The sequence below is a fragment of the Aythya marila genome, assembly GCF_965140915.1.
Source record: "Aythya marila genome assembly, chromosome: 7".
Lineage (NCBI taxonomy): Eukaryota > Metazoa > Chordata > Aves > Anseriformes > Anatidae > Aythya > Aythya marila.
The window spans coordinates 14,534,739-14,552,300 of NC_139048.1; the positions used below are offsets into that span (position 1 = coordinate 14,534,739).

The 17,562-nt window shown below is 65.2% G+C and overlaps 1 protein-coding gene across 3 annotated transcripts; it reads left to right on the forward strand.

Moving 5' to 3' along the window:
• Positions 1–6,779: 6,779 nt before the first annotated feature.
• R3HCC1L (R3H domain and coiled-coil containing 1 like) lies at positions 6,780–17,187 on the forward strand. Of its 3 annotated transcripts, none has more exons than XM_082765396.1 (7): positions 6,780–6,798; positions 11,366–12,759; positions 15,801–15,976; positions 16,068–16,138; positions 16,280–16,375; positions 16,503–16,643; positions 16,765–17,187. In XM_082765396.1, exons 2-7 carry the CDS (start codon positions 11,380–11,382, stop codon positions 16,818–16,820), a joined length of 1,920 nt encoding a protein of 639 aa, XP_082621522.1. In that variant the 5' UTR covers positions 6,780–6,798; positions 11,366–11,379; the 3' UTR covers positions 16,821–17,187. The 3 variants fall into 3 exon arrangements, with proteins under 3 accessions (XP_082621522.1, XP_082621521.1, XP_082621520.1); XM_082765395.1 differs by lacking the exon at positions 6,780–6,798 and adding an exon at positions 10,153–10,567; XM_082765394.1 differs by lacking the exon at positions 6,780–6,798 and having other exon boundaries at positions 10,893–12,759.
• The last annotated feature ends 375 nt before the right edge of the window (positions 17,188–17,562 follow it).

The following is a 17,562-nucleotide window of genomic DNA, read 5'->3' on the forward strand; positions in this document are numbered from 1 at the left end:
AGCAGGGAGCCTGCCTGCGCTGGGGACAATGGACAGGAAATTAGAGCGAGGCGGCAGCGAGACATGCTGCGGGGGGAAGGGAGCCTGAGCTGCACGGAGGGCTGCCGGCAGGCTCAGGGAGGCTCTCTTCTTCTGGTGCTGGGACCAGTGGCCCTCGGGTGCTCGCCCCATCCCTGCCGACCCAGCCCCTGGCTCCCTGCAGCCCTGTGCCTGGTGGCTCATCCCCCAGCAGGACAGGAATCAGCTCGGGGCCAGCTGGGTTCATGGCCCCCCAGTGTGTCCCCTCCAGCAAGCCCCAGGTGGTGCAGCACGGACTGGGTGCAGGTGAGCAGAGCAATGCTGACTCCAAGCACTGTCCTCCAGGACGCTTTCCTGGGGCTGGCGTTGCTCTTTTTGGAGCATCGTGAAGGCCGAGGCACCTGCACACAGCCCGGCGAGCACACAGCACCCACACGCAGCGTGCACCCTCGTGCATGCATGCAGTGCAGCCTGCCTGCAGCACCCTGTCTGCACACACCCCGTGCACACACACATCCCGTGTGAGCACCCAGCACAGTGCCCCAGCACCCGTGCAGCCTGTGTGCATACCCAGCATGCACACCCCATGCACACACTGTGCACGCTGCATGCACACTGCTCCTTGCTGCATCCCCTGCCCCGGCCGGTGGCTGCCAGCACAGCTCGGGCAGAGCCTGCCAGGCCTCTCCACGCACCCTCGCTGCTTTTTGACCGTAGAAGAGGGCGCATGATGTCGCCAGCAGCACGCTGCAGGATCCCTCGGCTGCTGAGCTGCCCCTGGCTCCTGGCCCCGCTTCCTTCTCCGGAGGGGGCTGTGCTGGGACCTCCCCGCTCCGAGGGTCTAATTTCCACCCTAAATGTATTCATGGATAATTTATCCCCAGTTGTTCCTGTGCTAATGTTGTCTTTTAGCTGAAATAGCTCTTCTCCTCCCTGGCGTTTACCCCGCTGATGTATTTATAGTGAGCGCTCTGTTCCCCCGCAGCCTGCGCTGTGCCTTGCACGAGCCGCCGGCCTCCCGCTGCGGGTCCCCCGGGCTCTGCCTCCCCCAGCAGCCCTGCGACGTCTCTGCTCCTCTCCTCCCAGCACGGGCAGGTCCCCGACACCCACAGAGGGCCACAAGCGAGTCCCCAGCCCTGCCAGCAATGCCTCTCCTGGTGCCTCCTAGGATGGCTGTTGCCTCTCCCATGACCGCGCACCCCTCGCACGGTGGCTCACAGCCTGTGGGTGATGGATGCCCGCGCTTGGCAGGCTCCTCGCTCCGTGCCTCTCCTCCCTGCTGTCCCCTCCCTGTCACTGTCCCACGGCACTCGCCTGTCCCAGGAGCACAGGGGCTGCTGCCTCCCACCTGTGACATCCTCTCGGCCCTCCCTGGGTCCCTTCCTCCTGCCAGCCAGCCTGGCAGCCCCTGGCGAGGTGCTAACACTGGGGCCAGGTCAACCCTGAGGTGCATTTTGCCTCGTCTTCCAGTTCCTTTCATCACGGGCTTGCTGTGCTCCCTTGGCAGCAGCAGGGCACGGAGGCAGTGCCCCAGCACCCTGCCCCTGGCTCTCCCCGTGCCCAGACCCGCACGGCCCCCAGCCGCTCCTGTCCCCGTGCGCAGTGCCCCCGGGTCCCCACGTGGACTCTTCCTGTCGCCGGGACATCATTAGAAATGTTAATTATTAATTATCACTAAAAGCCCTTTTTGCTGCATTGCTGTTCTCTGCCGATCTCTCTGCCCCGTGCTGCCTGTAACCGGATCTGCCCGCGATCGGCTCCTGCCTCGCGCTGCCTGTCCCTGCTTTCCCTCCCTACCTGCGGGGGCTCGGGCAGGGCACTGGTGGCAGACGCAGCCCCTGTCCCCTGCAGGACGCTGCCCCCTGGATGAGCTGGGCTTGTCCCACCTGGGGACATGGAGGAGGTGTGGGACCGCCCTGCCCCATGCCAGCAGAGGGGACACAAGGCTGGGGAGGGACCCGGCGGGTGCTGCCATGGGGCCTGGGCCCATCAGCTCTCCTTGGGCAGGGCCATGGGGTCCTCCTAAAGGGGGCACGGGGATGGGGCTGCCTGGCTGGGGGGGTCTCAGTAGGGTGGAGGACTTGGGCTGTGCCCAGATGGGGAAAAGGATACGAAGGCTGTGGGGAAAGCTGGGTGCTGCCAGCAGCCAGCTGGGGCTGGCAGGACCCGTGGGGCATCGGAGGAGCCGTGCAGCTGTGGAGAGGCAGGGAGATGTGTGGCCTGCCCCGCTCAGCGTCCTCTGCCAGGGCTCCTCCAGGATTTATCAGCTCCAGGTGGGGCCCGCAGATGGATCAGTTCAAATTGGGGTCCACCAAAAGCAGCCAGGTTCCTGCCCATGGGGCAGTGGCTGTCACCCATGGGTGGCAGTGCCACAGCCAGCGCTGGGTGAGATGTGGATGGAGACCCAGGCACTGCTGACAGGCAGGAGTCACCTCCTGGTAGCATCCTGGGTGCCTCCTAGGGACCACAGCCACATCAGATCGGGCTGTGACAGTGACAACAGGGGCTAGTTTGGGCCAAGGCACCGCCTGTATCCTCCCAAGGCATCTCTCCTGCTTGTCCTGCCCATTTCCCAAGAGCCGGGCTGCCCAGGTAGCACGCTCCCCAGCCCAGAGGTCATCACCTACACCCCCACACTGCTGCATGGCCATCAGGCACGGTCCTGCTGAGCAGGCTGGCAAACAGGAGAGTGCAGGGAAGGAGACAACAGCGATTGCTCAGGAAGATTGCGCTCGGGGGCAGGCTCCCGGGGGAGCGCAGGGAGGAGCACCCAGGCTGCTCCAGGAGCGGTATTGATTCCTGCAGCACAGGCGCTGCTTTCCCTGCCCATTCATTTTCGATGTGCCGGAGAACAGAGGGAGCAGGAGGGCCCCACTCCCCTCCCCAGGCCAGACCTGTGCTCCCAGGGGCACGGTGAGGGCTGCCGGCCCGCAGCCCCATCGCCTCCCTGCCCGCCAGCCACCAGCAGCACCGGCGCCTGCCCGCAGCGTGGGATGCTTCCTCGCATTATACAGCGCTGTCACGAGCCGCCGGGTCCCCAGGTGTTTGGTGCAATAATGCAAAGCAGATCTAATCTGCCCCAGCCCCGAGCTCTCCGCAGTCCCCTCCCCTGGCTGCTGCAGGCTCCCTGGCCAGGCGTCGGGGAGAGCTGGGGTGCGGGCGCACAGTGCTGTGATGGGCGATGCCCTGTGTGACCCCGTGTGCCCGCTGCAGCTCCCAGGGCTCTTCTCCATCAAAAGCACTCCGCGAGCACTTGCTCTGCAGCAATAAATCAGCCGGGTGCTCACAGGAGCGTGGGCCCACGTTGGGCCCCCCGGCACGGTGGGAGCTCAGTGCCAGCTCCCGGCTGCGCAGCGTGACCCATTTATTGCCCGGTGTTTCCACAAGAAGCCCGACACGCACAGCTCAGGGGTCACGGGTCGTCCTGGCAGCTCTCCGGGCTGTACCTGGCTCTCGGTGCCCCTCCTGCTCACAGCCTGGCAGGGAGCTGAGGGGAGCCCCCCCTGCTGTAATGCACCGTGTGTGTGTCCAGCTGGCAAGTTCTCAGCACACAGGAGCCCTGGGGCCGTGGGTGGGTGACCAGCAGCAGGGCTCAGAGGCAGGGCTGGGGGAGAAGAGGCTGCTCGGGGAGCAAGGGCAGAGCTGAGGTCGCCTTGTTTCCACCTCTCCTCCCCGTTCCCATCCCTGGGGCTCGGCGCAGCACAGGATGCTGTGTGCAGGAGCTGGATCAGTCTCGCCTCTGATCGGAGCCGGATCTGGGGCTGCCGACAGCCCCTTTCTCTCCCGCGCTGCTCCTTTCAGCCTGTGCCTCCCCGCGGCCCCGGCTGACGCAGCTGCAGATGAAGAGACAAGGAGAGGCAGGCAGCGCTCCTGGCCCGCTCTGCCGTCCCCTGGGAGGCACAGGCACGGCAGCTTCAGATCCAGGCTCTGGCAGCAAGAGCAGCCCCGCTATCAGCAGAGAGCGGCCGGCCGGCTGCCTGAGCTGTGCGGGGGGGTTAAGATGCCCAGGCAGCCGGGGCTGGGGTGCAGGTGGGGTCTGGGACCCCTGGTGCAGAGCCGTGGGGTGCTGCAGCTCCCAGCAGCGCTCTCCCCACCTGGGAAGACTCCCAGGACCCCTAAGAACTCCCTAGCCCAGGAGAAGTGGGGGCACGGCCATACAAAGCCCTGCACCCCATGCTGGGGCGGCCGGCCTCGGGGCCTGGTGCAGGCAGGGTGGCAGCACACGGGGTCCCTGTCCCCTTGTGGCACTCTGGAGGGGGCCACAGTGTCCCTTGCGGGAGGCAGGAGCACACCAGGAGGGGACACCTGAGGATGTCTCCAGCAAGGGGGGGGGTCCTCCTGCAGCCCACACCTCGCAGCTCTTGGACCACGCTGCTGCTGCCATGGAAACTGCCTGCGGAGCATCCTCCTGCCGCTCCGGCCAGGGAGACAAGGCCACCGCTGTCCCCAGCATCCCCAACATCCAGCCAGGGTGCCACGACACCCTGAGCGCAGCCAGGGGCACCCAGGAACAGGCACTGCCCCAGCCAGGCAAGCCCAGTCCAGGTTTTTGGGGTGGGCTGCATGGGTTCAACTGGGTGCTGCGGGGTGCTGTGGTGGGGTGGGGGCACCCCAGGAGGGACGCCCCGGGTGAAGCAGTGCTGGAGAGGCCTGGGAAGTGCTGGCAGGGGCTGCCTGGTGCCGTTCCCAGACAAACCCAGCTCCCACGTGGCCAGGGGCTCCACGCTGCTCGGCCTCCCACAAACATAAATCATTTTCTAATTTATAACATGAATAATTGATTTTGCCTCCGTAGCTGGCGATAAATCTCCTGTGCGCACATGCATAAGAAAATAATAATAATGAAAGCGATCAGGAGCTGCTGCCATCGATTACCTGCAAGAGGGGCCACGGTCCCCTCTGGGACATGGTGGGCTGGGGCTGGGGCTGCTTCCGAGGGGCGCCGCGTGGCCCTGCTCGGTGTGAGCCTTCCTCATCCTGCCCTGGGGCCACGTGGCTGGCAGGGACGGCCCTACACGTGAGAGTTTTGCCCAAGGGTTGCCCTGCTCAGCTCCCAGCAGAGATCCCGCAGGGCTGCGGTGATGGAGCAGAGCCTCCTTGTTCCCCGCTGTGCCCAAACCAAGGGAAATAAAAGGAAAAAGGCATCATCGCCTGGGCCTGCCACCCAGCATGGAATAACCAGGTCCTGGTGCTCAGGTGCCCCCGGCGCTGAGCCCTGCGGGCTGTGCTGGCACGTAGGGGCCGGCACGCAGCTCCGTGTCCCCTGGGCTGTCCCCTGCCTCCAGCAGAGCCCAGCCGGTCCCCATGCGCCCCGTCCCTCCAGCTCGGGAGTGCTCGGCAGCAGCGGTGCCTCATTAGGAGCTGAGGCTGCGCCGCTCCCCGGTGCACTCCCCTGCCGCCCACGCCAGCGGCGAACGCGTGCGAGTGCCGGGGCCACGTTCATTATCGGCCTCGCTCCACGCCAAACCCCAGGCAGGATGCGGGGAGGCGCAGCCCAGCGCAGACACCTTCCTTCCCTCCCTCCCTTCTTCCCTCCGCCCCTTCATCTGGGCCTCCGAGGCGCTGAGCACCCCGCAGCAGCAGGCAGGATGCGGCTCGAGGGGCGCCTGGTTGCAGCCAGCAGCGCTCCCGCTGCCTGCGTGACGCTCACAGCTAATGGGGAATCAATGGCAGCCTCCCGCGGGGGCACGGCGGGCAGCGCTGCGGGAAGCGGGAGCCCTGCGCCCACCGCTCCTGCTGGCTACGGAGCCCCGTGTCCTTGTGTCCCCATGTCCATGTCACCCCGTGTCCGTGTCACCCTGTGTCCGTGTCACCCCATGTCCTTGCTACCCCGTGTCCTTGTCACCCTGTTTCTTTGTCATCCCATGTTCTTGTTGCCCCCATGTCCGTGTCACCCCATGTCCTTGTTGCCCCATGTCCTTGTGTCCCCACATCCTTGGCACCCAGTGTCCTTGTCACCCCATATCCTTGTTGCCCTGTGCCTCTGTCACCCCATGGCCTTGTCTCCTTATGTCCTTGTCACCCCATATCCTTGTGTCCCCATATCCTTGTGTCCCCACGTCCTTGTCACCCCATGTCCTTGTCACCCCATATCCCTGTGTCCCCATGTCCTTATTGCTCCATGTCCTTGTCACCCCATATCCTTGTGTCCCCATATCCTTGTGTCCCCATGTCCTTGTCACCCCATGTCCTTGTCACCCCATATCCCTGTGTCCCCATGTCCTTATTGCTCCATGTCCTTGTCACCCCATATCCTTGTGTCCCCATATCCTTGTGTCCCCATGTCCTTGTCACCCCATGTCCTTGTCACCCCATATCCTTGTGTCCCCATGTCCTTGTCACCCCATGTCCTTGTCACCCCATATCCTTGTGTCCCCATGTCCTTGTCCCGCTGCCCCCCAGCACAGCTCTGGCAGCACACCCCACTCGCCCCTCGGTGTTCCCATGCCCACGGACGCCCTAAATTCCAGCACCGACGACCGTCGGGGGGCTCCCGGGGGAACACAGAGCCCCCATAACGGGGAAGGTGCAGCCGGGCCAGCAGTGCCACCCGCTGCCGTCTCCCCCCCGGTGTCCCCGGCGTCCCCGCGGTGCGCCCCCGGCGCGCTGCACCCCGGCGGCGCGGTGCCGGTGCGGGTGCCGGTGCGGGTGCCGGTGTCCGGGGCGGTGCCGGTGCCGCACTACAGGTCCCGGCGCACCCCGCGGCGGGACGGGGCGGGCCCGGCGTGGCGGAAGCGGCGGCGGCGGCGGGGAGCGGCGGGGGACCCGGCGAGGCCACCGGTAACGCCCGCGCCGAGCCCCCCGACGGGCGGCCCCCGACGGGCGGCACCCGCTGCGCGCACGGGCACCGGGGGGGAGCCGGCCGGGGGCGAGAGCGGCCCGGGGGGGCGCCCCCTGCCCCGTCCCCGCCGTCCCCGCTCCCGCTGTCCCCTTCCTGTCCCCTGCCCCGGCGCGCCCGGGTGGCTGCGGAGCTCATCCCGGCCCTAGAGCTCCTGCTGCTCGGCCCCGTTCCTCACCCTACGGGGCTGGAGCCCCCCGTGGGGGCGTCCCCGGGCTCCGTCCCCCCTGCCTCAGGGGCTGGTGCTGTGCCTGTGCCACCCGGCTCCGGTGTTTTGGGGCTCGGTTTTGGGGCTCTGCCACCAGCGTGCCCCTGGTGTGTCCCGTGTGGGGGTCCGGGCGTGTCCCGCTGTGTCCAGGTGCCCGGCGCTGCCCGGCCACGCTGGTTTTGCTTCCCTGCAGCTGGCTTTGGGAGGCCCCTGCCTCATTTGCATTTTTCTGGTTAAAAACGGCAGTTTTGCCCTTTTGAGTCATCTTTATTTTTGAGCCGTCATTAATTTTCCCTCCCCTCTTATTTATTTATAGCCCTGCTCACTTTTGTGCTGATCCTGCCCAGGTATATTTGGAAAGCCCTTTGTATCCCCCCACCCCCTCGCCTACTAACTCCTTCTGCTTTTGTGTTATCCTTTTTTTTTTTCCCCTGCAGCTGTTGAGGGACGGTATCGACCTATAAATCACCTCCTGCCTGAAACGTCCCCCTTCTCTTGTTCCAGGTATCTCCTAGGAGCATCGGGAGCGAGAGGCGTGATTGAAATCTCTCCCTTTTCCCCGTGTGTTTCCCTTTGACAGCCCGCTGCTGTCGGCGCTTCGCCGTCTCCTCGCGTGGCTCGTGGCTGGTGCTGTGCCTGGAGCACGGCCCTCTCCCAGGAGCAGGGCACGGAGTGGGGTGGGCAGCAGCCCCCTGCTCTCGGGGCGCTTTGCTTGGTGTCCCGTTGTGCCAGCAGCTCTGTGCCATCGCGTGTCACCCCGTAGGCAGCCCAGCCTCACCCTGCCAGGTACCCAGGTCCTTCTGTGGCCTTGGCACCTGCTGCACGAGCCCATCCTGCTGGCCTGGAGCTCTGCTTAGAGGGGGAGAGGTGTGGAACAACTGAAATCTGTGATGGGAGATACCTGGGAAGCCCTGCAGCTTCCTAAAAGGGCGCAGGGAGGTTGCCGGTGGGGACGGGCAGCCCCTGTTCCCTCTCTGGGTGCCAGCGCCGTGCACCAAGCAAGCACTTCGAGGTGAGCTTCCTAATCGGGGCTGTTTAAAATCTCCTCGTAGCTTCGTTTTTATTAGTGGTTGTAGGATTTTTTTCACCTGAGCTGCGGCAGGCAGTAAAGAGTGACATTGCCAGTGTGCGAGCTGCGCGCCGAGGCTGCGTGTGGTCCCCCAGGGGCACTCCCCAAGCAGCGCTGCGAGCCGCGGCCCCCGAGGTGTTGCCGTTCCCTGCCCGCCGTCAAGGCTCTAAGGTTATGTGCTCTATCGATGGCAGTATGGATTGAGTGGAATTAGAAACCTCGAAGGCTAAAAATACAGCGCCCTGCCAGGAAATGAGGCAGCCTGCTGGGAGGGCGCTGGGTGGCACTTCAACTTTTCCAGGAACTGGCACGCTGCGTGCGAGCCCGACAGCCCGGCATCCGTGCACGGCCCTAAGAGAGGGAGGAGAGGAGCGCTGCCCGTGCACGGTGCCGGTGGCTGCAGAGGAGCAGCACGGGCCGGCACGGTGCCCGAGCAGCTGCTCAGACCTCACAAACTCGTGCCGGAGCCTCGTGCGCCCCAGCCGAGCCTGCAGGGCGCAGGGGAGAGGAGATGCAGGGCGAGCGGTGACTTGGTCCCCAAGTTTGGGATCTGTGGGGTTGCCCTGCCCAGCGTAGTGTGAATGAGACCTGCAGCCAGGGCTGTGCTCTGCCTCCCGGAGCGTGAAATCAGTCGGAGGTGACGCGTGGCCGTGGCATCTGATGAAGTGTGTAATAGACTGGGGGCAGGAGCTGTGCTGCCCTTAGGAGGGAAAAAAAAAACCCAAACCCTCTGTGCTGCGGTTTCCCTGGGGGGCTGCTGGGGGCTGCTGCAGCCTCGCTGTGCTCGTGCTTTGCTTTGCCTGGAGCTCCCTGTGTGATGTGCCCCGGGACAGGAGCTGCCTGCTGCATGGCTGCGGGACACTGCTTGTCCCTGGCAGCGCACGGCCGCGCGGGGAGAGGATGCTCCCAGCACTGCCCGTCTGGCTAATGCTCACCATCTGCTCTGGAGGGTGAGGCAAGGTGAATGGCAAGCTTTCGAGGAGCCCATAAATCCTGCATGCAAGGGCTTTTCTTGGAGGTGACTTGGGATGTGCGTGGAGCGATGCTGCTCCTGGCTGTGCTCCCTGAGCGGCGCTGGCACGTGCGGTGGCTGAAGGAAACGGAGGGCATCCTTGCTGGGCAGCATCCCAGGGCTGGAAATCCTCGCTCACGCTGGGGAGCAGCGCTGGTGGGGCTCAGCAGTCCCCCCCGCAGGCTCAGCCCCCTTTGGTGGAGGGCAGCAGGAGCAGCACCAAATGCCCGGGGTCCTGCATAGGGTGCAGGTCGCACGGTTGGTGTGGTGGCACAGCCACGTTGTCTGCCAGGCCCGGCTGCTGGGGGCATTCCCCTGGGGAAATTCCCTCTTGGAGAGAGTGGAAGCAGCTCTGCAGCCCTGCAAGCGAGGCGAGTGGTGGAGAAAGCTCTTTTCCCTATTTTTTAGCTATAAAATGCCCCTGCCCCATGACTGTGCCTCCGAAATGGCATCAGCTGTGTGGCCTCGCAGCTGGGTGCTGCTCCCCGTGGGCAGGCAGACGTGGCTGGAAGGTGTTTGCTGAGGAAGTGTGTGTCAGACAGCCTTGCGTGTGCCAAAATGCTGATGGCCGGGGGCTCCCGGTGCCCCCTCCCCACCGGCACACGGCTAGGCTGGGCTGCCGCTTGGTGAGAAAATGTATAACGCCTCGGGGCTGAAAAATGACTGACCCAGAGCTTGGACGGTTTATAGGATGCGTTGCTTCTTTCTCAGTCGATAAAGATAAAGGGGACCATTCTGCCAGCAAAATTAGTGTATCAAAGAAGGGAAAAAAAATGACAGGCACCGCATATGTTTCTGCAGCGAGAAAAATGGTGGGGGCAGCAGCGCCCCGGTGCCCCCGCCTGCCCCGCACCGAGTTCCCATGGGGCAGGCAGGGGCATGGAGCACGGCTCCTGGGGAGCACCGGGGCTGAGCCTTGGGGTGTGGGGTGAGACCCCGCTCAGCGGGGGCCGTGCTGTGCTGGGAGGTGTGAACAGGGGGCAGCCGGGTCTTTGCTGGTGGTTTCCCCGCTGAAGCCGCCGAGCCGCCTGCTGTCTCCGTCTCCCCGTGCCGGGCTTGCTGGCGGTTTCGTGAGAGCCGGGAGAGACCCATCCATCACGCCCGGGCTCTGCGGGGAGCGCTGCCTCCATCCATCTGTCTGTCTGTCTGTCCGTCTGTCCATCCGGCAGGCACGGGCTTCCCGGCTGGCCGCAGGGCACGGTGCGCTCCGGCTGCCCGGCACTGCCGGCTCTCCGAGCGGGGCCACGGGCACCGAGCGTGCCACCGCCGGCCGGGGCCGCCCGTCCCGGAGGCTCGGCGTGGTTCACGGGGAGGGGAGAGGAGCCTAATGTACCGGAGGTGCCGCGGAAATGAGAGCCTTGGACGGATTCCTGGCCCTATTGATCCGCCGGCAGTTTATGCATCCTGACATTCATAATCTCGGTAGGCTCTGATGTTCCAGATTAATGGGCCCAGGGGCTGTCCATCCGTCACTTCACATTAATTACTGAAGAGGTGTTTTTCCAGTGATTTACCTGACAGCGGCCCGTGATGAATACCCCTAAACAGAGTGGGCAGTGATTAATCACGGGGCCCCGGCCCAGCCCCGCTCTGCCTTCCCCTCAGCCCCAGCACAGCCCCCCACCCCATCCGTCTCCATAAACGCTGCCTGATGCATATTTATAGGGGCACAGGGCCTGGCAGATAGCAGCGCGCCCGGTTGTGCCAAAGATGATGAAAAATAAATCTCTGCCGGGATGGGGCAGCCTGGGAGCCTGGCACAGCCAGGGCTCCTCGCCAGGATGTCCCCGTCCCGACCTGCTCAGCGTGCTGGCACCGGGGATGCTGTCGGGCTGTGGGTTTGTGTTCAGCCCCGTGGGCAGCCCCCGTCCCCTGCCCAGCTCCTCTGGCTGTGCCAGTCCTTGCAGCAGCGAGTCCTGCCGGTTGCGAGGCGCTGCAGGCAGCACGGCTGCCTCTCTGCTGGCTGCCTTTCAGCTCGGCCAGACCTTCAGTATTTGCATCTCAGCTCCTCTTCTCACACCCTTGTGCCAGGTCCCCGCTGCAGCTCCGTCTCCGTGCGCGACGCGGTCGCTGGCTGCCCCTCGTCCCCGTGCTGCAATTCCTGGTGCTCCAGGGATGGGAGCGCTGGGTCTGCCTCCTACCTGCCCACCCCGCTCCGGTGCTGCTTGGCCCGGGGGCTGGCCGGGGTGCGGGTGGCACTGACGCTTCTCTCCTCCGCAGGCGGCGGTGGCACCATGCAGCCGGAGGCGGAGGGCGGCCGGGCGCGCCGCAGGAAGCCCGACATGGCGCTGTATGTGCCCAAAGCGCGGCGGGAGAGGGCGGCGCAGGAGGCGGCTGCGAAACACCGGGAGCCTGAGAAGCAGCGCCCGGCGCTGGACGTCGGCCGGGGTGGCTCCGAGGGGCAGAGGCGAAGCCCCGGGGCCAGGACGCACGTGGGCAGAGCAGCCGGCAGAGAGAGCAAGGCGGGCGCTCGCCCCAAGGAGCCCCGGGCAGCCTCCGCTGGGGATGGAAGGGTACCAGGCACGCACAGCCGGGGCTCCAAGGCTGGCACGGAGCCGGGAGGCAGCCCGGAGGGCCCGGAGGCATTGCCCAGTGCGCAGGAGCCAAGCCTGGATCTGAGCGCTGCCCAGCCCTCAGGCAGGCAGGACAACGCATCTCAGGATGCGGGGCTCAGGGACCGAAGCTGTGGGGTGATGAGGACGGTGCCGGACCCGCTGACCCCACAAGGTGCCCAGCCTGGGGCTGCGGGGGTGACCTCAGAGCCTGGGGGTGACCCCGATAGCCCAACGGCAGCTCCGCCGAGTGAGGTGTGTCGGACAGAGCCAGAGCATCAGGGGGACAGCTCCCCGGAGCTGGGCAGGGACCTCTCGGAGTGCCCGGCACAGGGTGCCCTGCAGCAGGCAGGGGAGGGCAGCTCGGGCAGTGCGCCCCAGCTCAGCTGTGAGGGTGAGGGTCTGGAAGCCCAGAAGGAGGAGAAAAAGGAGCACGGGGTGTCTCTCCTTGCAGGGCAGAGCGAGGGCTGTGCCCCCGGGGAGGAGGAGGAGAGGCAGGGAGGCAGCGCCGTGCCTGCCCCAGGAGGAGCTGCCTGCGAGGCTGGATGCTCGAGGGGTGGCGTGGGTGACGAGTTGGTGCCACCGGGGCAGGGCGCAGGCAGCACAGCCCAGCTCCTGCCGGAGCACACGGGGCAGCTGCCACCCAGCAAGGAGCAGAGCGCTGCCGATGCTGGGGATGCCGCTGGGGAGGGTGTCCCTGCGCCCCATGGCAGCACCGGGGCTGGGAGCAGCGTGCTGGGGGCAGAGAGTGGCACCGGGGAAGGGGCTCCCCCGGGAAGCCACGAAGCCCCGCCGTCCCTGGAGCTGCTGTGCCGCGGTGTGGAGCGGCTCTCGGCCGGGACCTGGGCTGAGGAGCAGGCACAGGCGGATGAGGATGAAGACTCGCTGCAGCAGCACCGCGAGGAAGAGGAGGAAGAGGAGGGAGGTCCTCGTAGCGGCTCCCCAAAGCCAGGGCAGGCCAGCACCAGGACCCAGAGCCACGGCAGCCCGGGCGGCGAGGAGAGCTGGGACGCGCTCTTCAACGATGACGGGGACTGCCTGGACCCACGCCTGCTGGAAGAGGTGAGCTCGGCGAGTCGGTGAGCGTGGGGACAGCCGGGGGGTGGCTCTGGGCTCTGTCCTTGGGGTGCTGCCTGGCCGTGCAGCCTGCTGGCACTTCCAGCCACCCCCAGGGCACGAGTGGTGCCAAAAAGTCCAGGAGGGTGCTGCTGGGAGCTCCTCGCCCCTGCCTGGACCCGTTCCCCTCCTGTCCGTCGGTGCCAGAGAGGCCCTGTGAAGGCTGGGGGGGATCTTCCCTTTGCAGTACATAAAGTGCACCCAGTAAAACGTGCTCGAGAGCCGTAAACTGCAACTGCACCCTCGTGAAAGCAGGGCTGGTAATAAAGAAATGGGCTGAGACGTATGGGCTCCCATTGAAATAGCAACATGAAGTTTCCTGAAAACTACATCTTCTTAATCAGCTGTGGCTCATTACCATAGCCTCCTGTAAGCGTGTGCCTAAATTTACTACAATTAGCTGCCTTGCACTGGGAGCCGTGCCGTTCTCCTGCCGCTCGCAGGGAAAGCTCGGCTTCTGCAATGAGCCTGGAAATCCATTATTGCATTTTAAATCAGCGGCGTAAAGCTGGTAATGTTCGGAATGACATTAATGGACCCAAAGTAACAAACAGCACTAATATTACAAACGAATGTCCAGCCCTCGCCGAGAGCAGGGCTCCGAGAGGCGGACGGTGCCGATGATAGGGGTGTGCAGAAATGGGATTAGCTCCGGGGGGTGTTCCCTGGGCTTGCACGGGGACGTGGCCGTGCCGTTCTGTGGTGTGGCCGTGGGATGCTGCGGGCAGTTTGTGCCACGCAGCGCCAGTGCTGGCTCTGAGGAGCTCTGGAGCACCCCTGTTACACCCCCTGTGCACTCGCTCTGAGTCCGGGTTGGCCTTTCCAGGGAGCTTCCCCAGATGGGTGAAAAAGGACCCGAAAAGGGGATTTATCCGTGAAAAGTTGCCGTTTTTCCCCCTCCACCCTCGGAGCCTGGTCGCTTCCCGATGCCTCCGAGCTGCTGGGAGGCAGATGCGCCTGCTTGGGGAGGGTTCGGGCTCTTGGGGAGATGTAGCTGTTGTTAATTAACTAAAAGGACAAGAAAATTAGTAGCGTTCTTCGTCATAACTGAATCCTTATGCGCTGCGGATAGCCGGCAGAGAGCAAGATTTATGACGTTCTGTGTCGGGAAGAGATTTCTGATAGCAGACGGCTCTTTAATCTAGCAGGAAAAAACATAACGAGATCCACTGGCTGGAAGCTGGAGCCAGCTGAAGCCAGACTCGAAGCCAGGCGCACGTTTTTAACACGGAGGGTAATTAACCGCTGGAACAATTTCCTTGCAGCCTTGCTGGATTCTCCGCCAGCTTCCCGAGGCTAAACCCGAGCCGGGTGTCGGTGTGTGAGGGCCCTGCTGTGCCTCCCCGGGGCTCTGCCCTGCACGAGGAGCTGTGGGGTGAGGACAGCGCCTGGGGCACTGCGTGCTGCTGGTAGCACCTCTCCAAACCCGTCCCTGCAAGGCAGGGGGGTGGCTGAGGCACCTGAGTGTGCTCGTGCACCTCTCAGCACCTGCATGGTGCTGCTCCGCGCTGCTCCAGCTCACCTCTTGGAGCAGGAGTGTAAGCAAGGTGGGACGGGTCTTTGGAGAGCAGCAAGCCGTGGCAGACACAATTCATGTCCTGGGGCGTCCTGCCTTGGCCATCCACGTCCCCCAGCTCTCCCTAGAGCCTGTCCAGTGCCGGGGGAGGGCAGGGGACCTGTTGGGCCGTGCCTGGTGTGCAGCTGAGCCCGGCTGCCAGCCGGCTCCAGTCCTTGCTGCCCCGCCACACTCGGTGATTTGTGAAGGTCAGGGACTGTGCCGGCACTCCGCGCTCCGGCTCTCCAATCATCGGCTCGGTGCCTGGCGCTACCCCAGTGCCCTGCTCCCTCGAGCATCACGGCAGGGCTTCATCCTGCTGCCTCGTGTCCCCCGCAGTGGGCAGGGGTGCTGGAGCCCAGCCTGCTGAGCCTCTCGGCCGATGGGAGATGGTCCTGCCCGGCAGCGCTGGGCTGTCCCGCAAGCTCCATAACTCAGCTCCCCCCTCCGCCGGCATCCAGCCGGCCCGGCGGCACCCCCTCACCTGCCGTGAATCCATCTTCCCCATAAAATTGTCGGAACGAGCACTTTTTATTGACTGAGCTGCCCGGGATTTATGGACTCTAACCTTCCAGCCGTGGTGCGCTCCGCTACGACCGCTCGGGGGATCGGGCTGGGGACCCGGCTGAGTTATGTGCCTGCTCCCCCGCAGCGCGCCGCAGCCCCTTTCCCCCTGGCACCACATATTTTGGGAAGCTGAGGGGCAGTGAGTGGTGCTGGGGGGGCCCATTGGCACTGGTGCTGCCGGGGCACAGGGGAGCGGGGTGGCTGCGTGCCCCCGCCGCGTTGTGCAGCCGGCAGTGGGAGGCTGATGCCTGTATTTTAAAGTGAAGGTTGAAAAATTGGAGAGGTAGAAAAGAGCTACAGCCGTCATCTTTTAGGGCTGGAGAAATGCCCCACTGTGAGATACTAAACGAGCACAGCCCGTTCAGCTTATCCAGGCGAAGGCTGAGAAGTGACTTGATTACCACGAGCGAGTGCCGTCACGGGGAGGGGACGCCTGGGACCCAGGGCTCCTGAATCCAGCAGAGAGGCAGAACGAGAACCAGCGGCTGGAAACTGAAGCCAGACAAATTCAAATTAGAAATAAGGCATAAATTGGTAGCGGCGCAGGTAGTTAACTGGTGGAACTGGCTCCCTGGGGGCGCGGTGGCTTTCCCGGCGTGGTGCTGCTGGTGTCTGGCAGGCGGCGGTGCGGGGAGGTGGCACGGGGCGCGCTGATCCCCGTGCTCATGGTGGGGTTCTCCTAATGGGAAAAGCAACCACTTGGTGTGAGCGTCCTGGTGGCTGGCTCCCAAAGTCCCACTGCTGTTAATCCAGCAGCAGGGCTGGTGTGTGACACCGGGGTGAGAGCCTGGGCAGTACTGGCCATCCACCAGGTGCTGCTGCTGGTGCCGGGGTCTCTCAGCACTGTCCCTCTCCCACCCCGCAGCTCTTGGGGGGCCAGAAGCGCCGGCAGAGCCTGCAGGAGCCCTGCTTCGACTACTACGGGGCCGAGCCGGCCGCGCCGGACCTCAGCGATGATGAGCTGCCCCACGTCATCGAGATCTACGACTTCCCCCCGGATTTCCGCACCGAGGACCTGCTGCGTGTCTTCTGCAGCTACCAGTGAGTCCGTGGCTCTGCCCGGTGCTGCGGGCTCGGCGCCGGGCCCCGCTGGCAGCACCGGTGCCTTGCTGACCCCCAATCTCTCCGGCAGGAAGAAGGGCTTTGACATCAAGTGGGTGGACGATACGCACGCCCTGGGCATCTTCTCCAGCCCCATAACAGGTACTGCTCCGAGCAGTGGGGTGTTCGGTGGGAGGGCAGAGGGGGGACGTCCCCTCCTGGCACTGTCTGGGCGCACCCCTCGGCTCAGCCGTGCCCCATGGCAGTGCGGGGCTGCCTGGCAAAGCACCACCTTCCCTGCAGCACGCGATGCCCTCAGCACCAAGCACCTGATGGTGAAGACTCGCCCGCTGTCCCAGGGCACCCGGGCGGCCAAAGCCAAGGCCAGGGCGTACGCCGGTGAGTGGGGATGTGGGGGCACCCCCAGCGCGCCGAGCACCCTCATCCCGGTGCCCTGGCTGGGCTGGGGGCTGTGCCAGCCCCCTGGCTGGGTGCCCACGCTGACACCAACTCTGCTCTCCCCCAGACTACCTGCAGCCGGCCAAGGAGCGCCCCGAAACGTCGGCCGCCCTGGCACGGCGCCTGGTGATCGGCGCCCTGGGGGTGCGCAGCCCCCAGACCCCTGCCCAGCGGGACGCCGAGCGCAGGAAGCTGCAGGAGGCTCGGGGTGAGCTCTGCCCCCGGGAGCCTCTCCCTGCGCTGCCGTGGTTCTCTCCTGACCCCGGGGAAGAGCCCTGGGCAGCTGGGGGGTGACGGGGGCTCGGGATTTACCCAGTTTGTCCCCGCAGAGAGGAAGCGGCTGGAGAACAAGCAGCGGGAGGATGCCTGGGAAGGCCGGGACTGAGCTGCCTTCGCTTTCAGCCCTGCTGGAGGTGCTGCCGGGGGCCCGAGCCCCCCTCTGCAGGCAGGCACCTGGGGATGGAGCTGGGCCTGCCGCTGCCCCATGGGATCTGTGCAGGATGGTGCTGGGGCACGGCCACGTGGTGCTCGAGGGCTCTTTGGGGCCGTGCAAGCGCTGTCCCCGTTGGGTGCCACCAGCTGGTGCTGCCCGTCCTGCCAGGACAGGGTCCCCTGGTGCTGTGGTGGCAGCCGGGGGGACGCGGGGAGCTCGGCGGGGACAGCGCCGGCCATGCATTGCGGGTCAGCCACGGCCATGCCGGGCCTTGTGAACGAGAGTGTCTTTTATTTTGCTAATAAATACCATTTATTTTGCCTCGCCTGGCCTCTGAGGAGGGCACACAGCAGCGCTGGGTGCCGAGCTTCTCCTCCCTGCATCTCCCTTGGCGTGTGCCACGTGTGTGCCGCGTCCCCCAGCCTCTGCAGGGGCTTTCCCCCCTGCGGGGCGGTGGGTGAGCGGCAGGAGGGGCAGGGAAGGGCTGGAATGTGCTGGCAGGGCCCCTGTTTACATGCACGGCCCCGAACAGCGGGGCCCTTGTTGGGCTGCGGGAAGGGCGGCCCCATTCCCACCCCGGCCCCGTTCCCGGCCCCGTGTGGGGCTGTGATGTGGGCTGCGCACCTGGGCCCGGCGGCGGGGGGCTTCCTGCCCTGCCCCGCAGACCTGCCTTTCTCCCAGGGCCGTGGTGCAT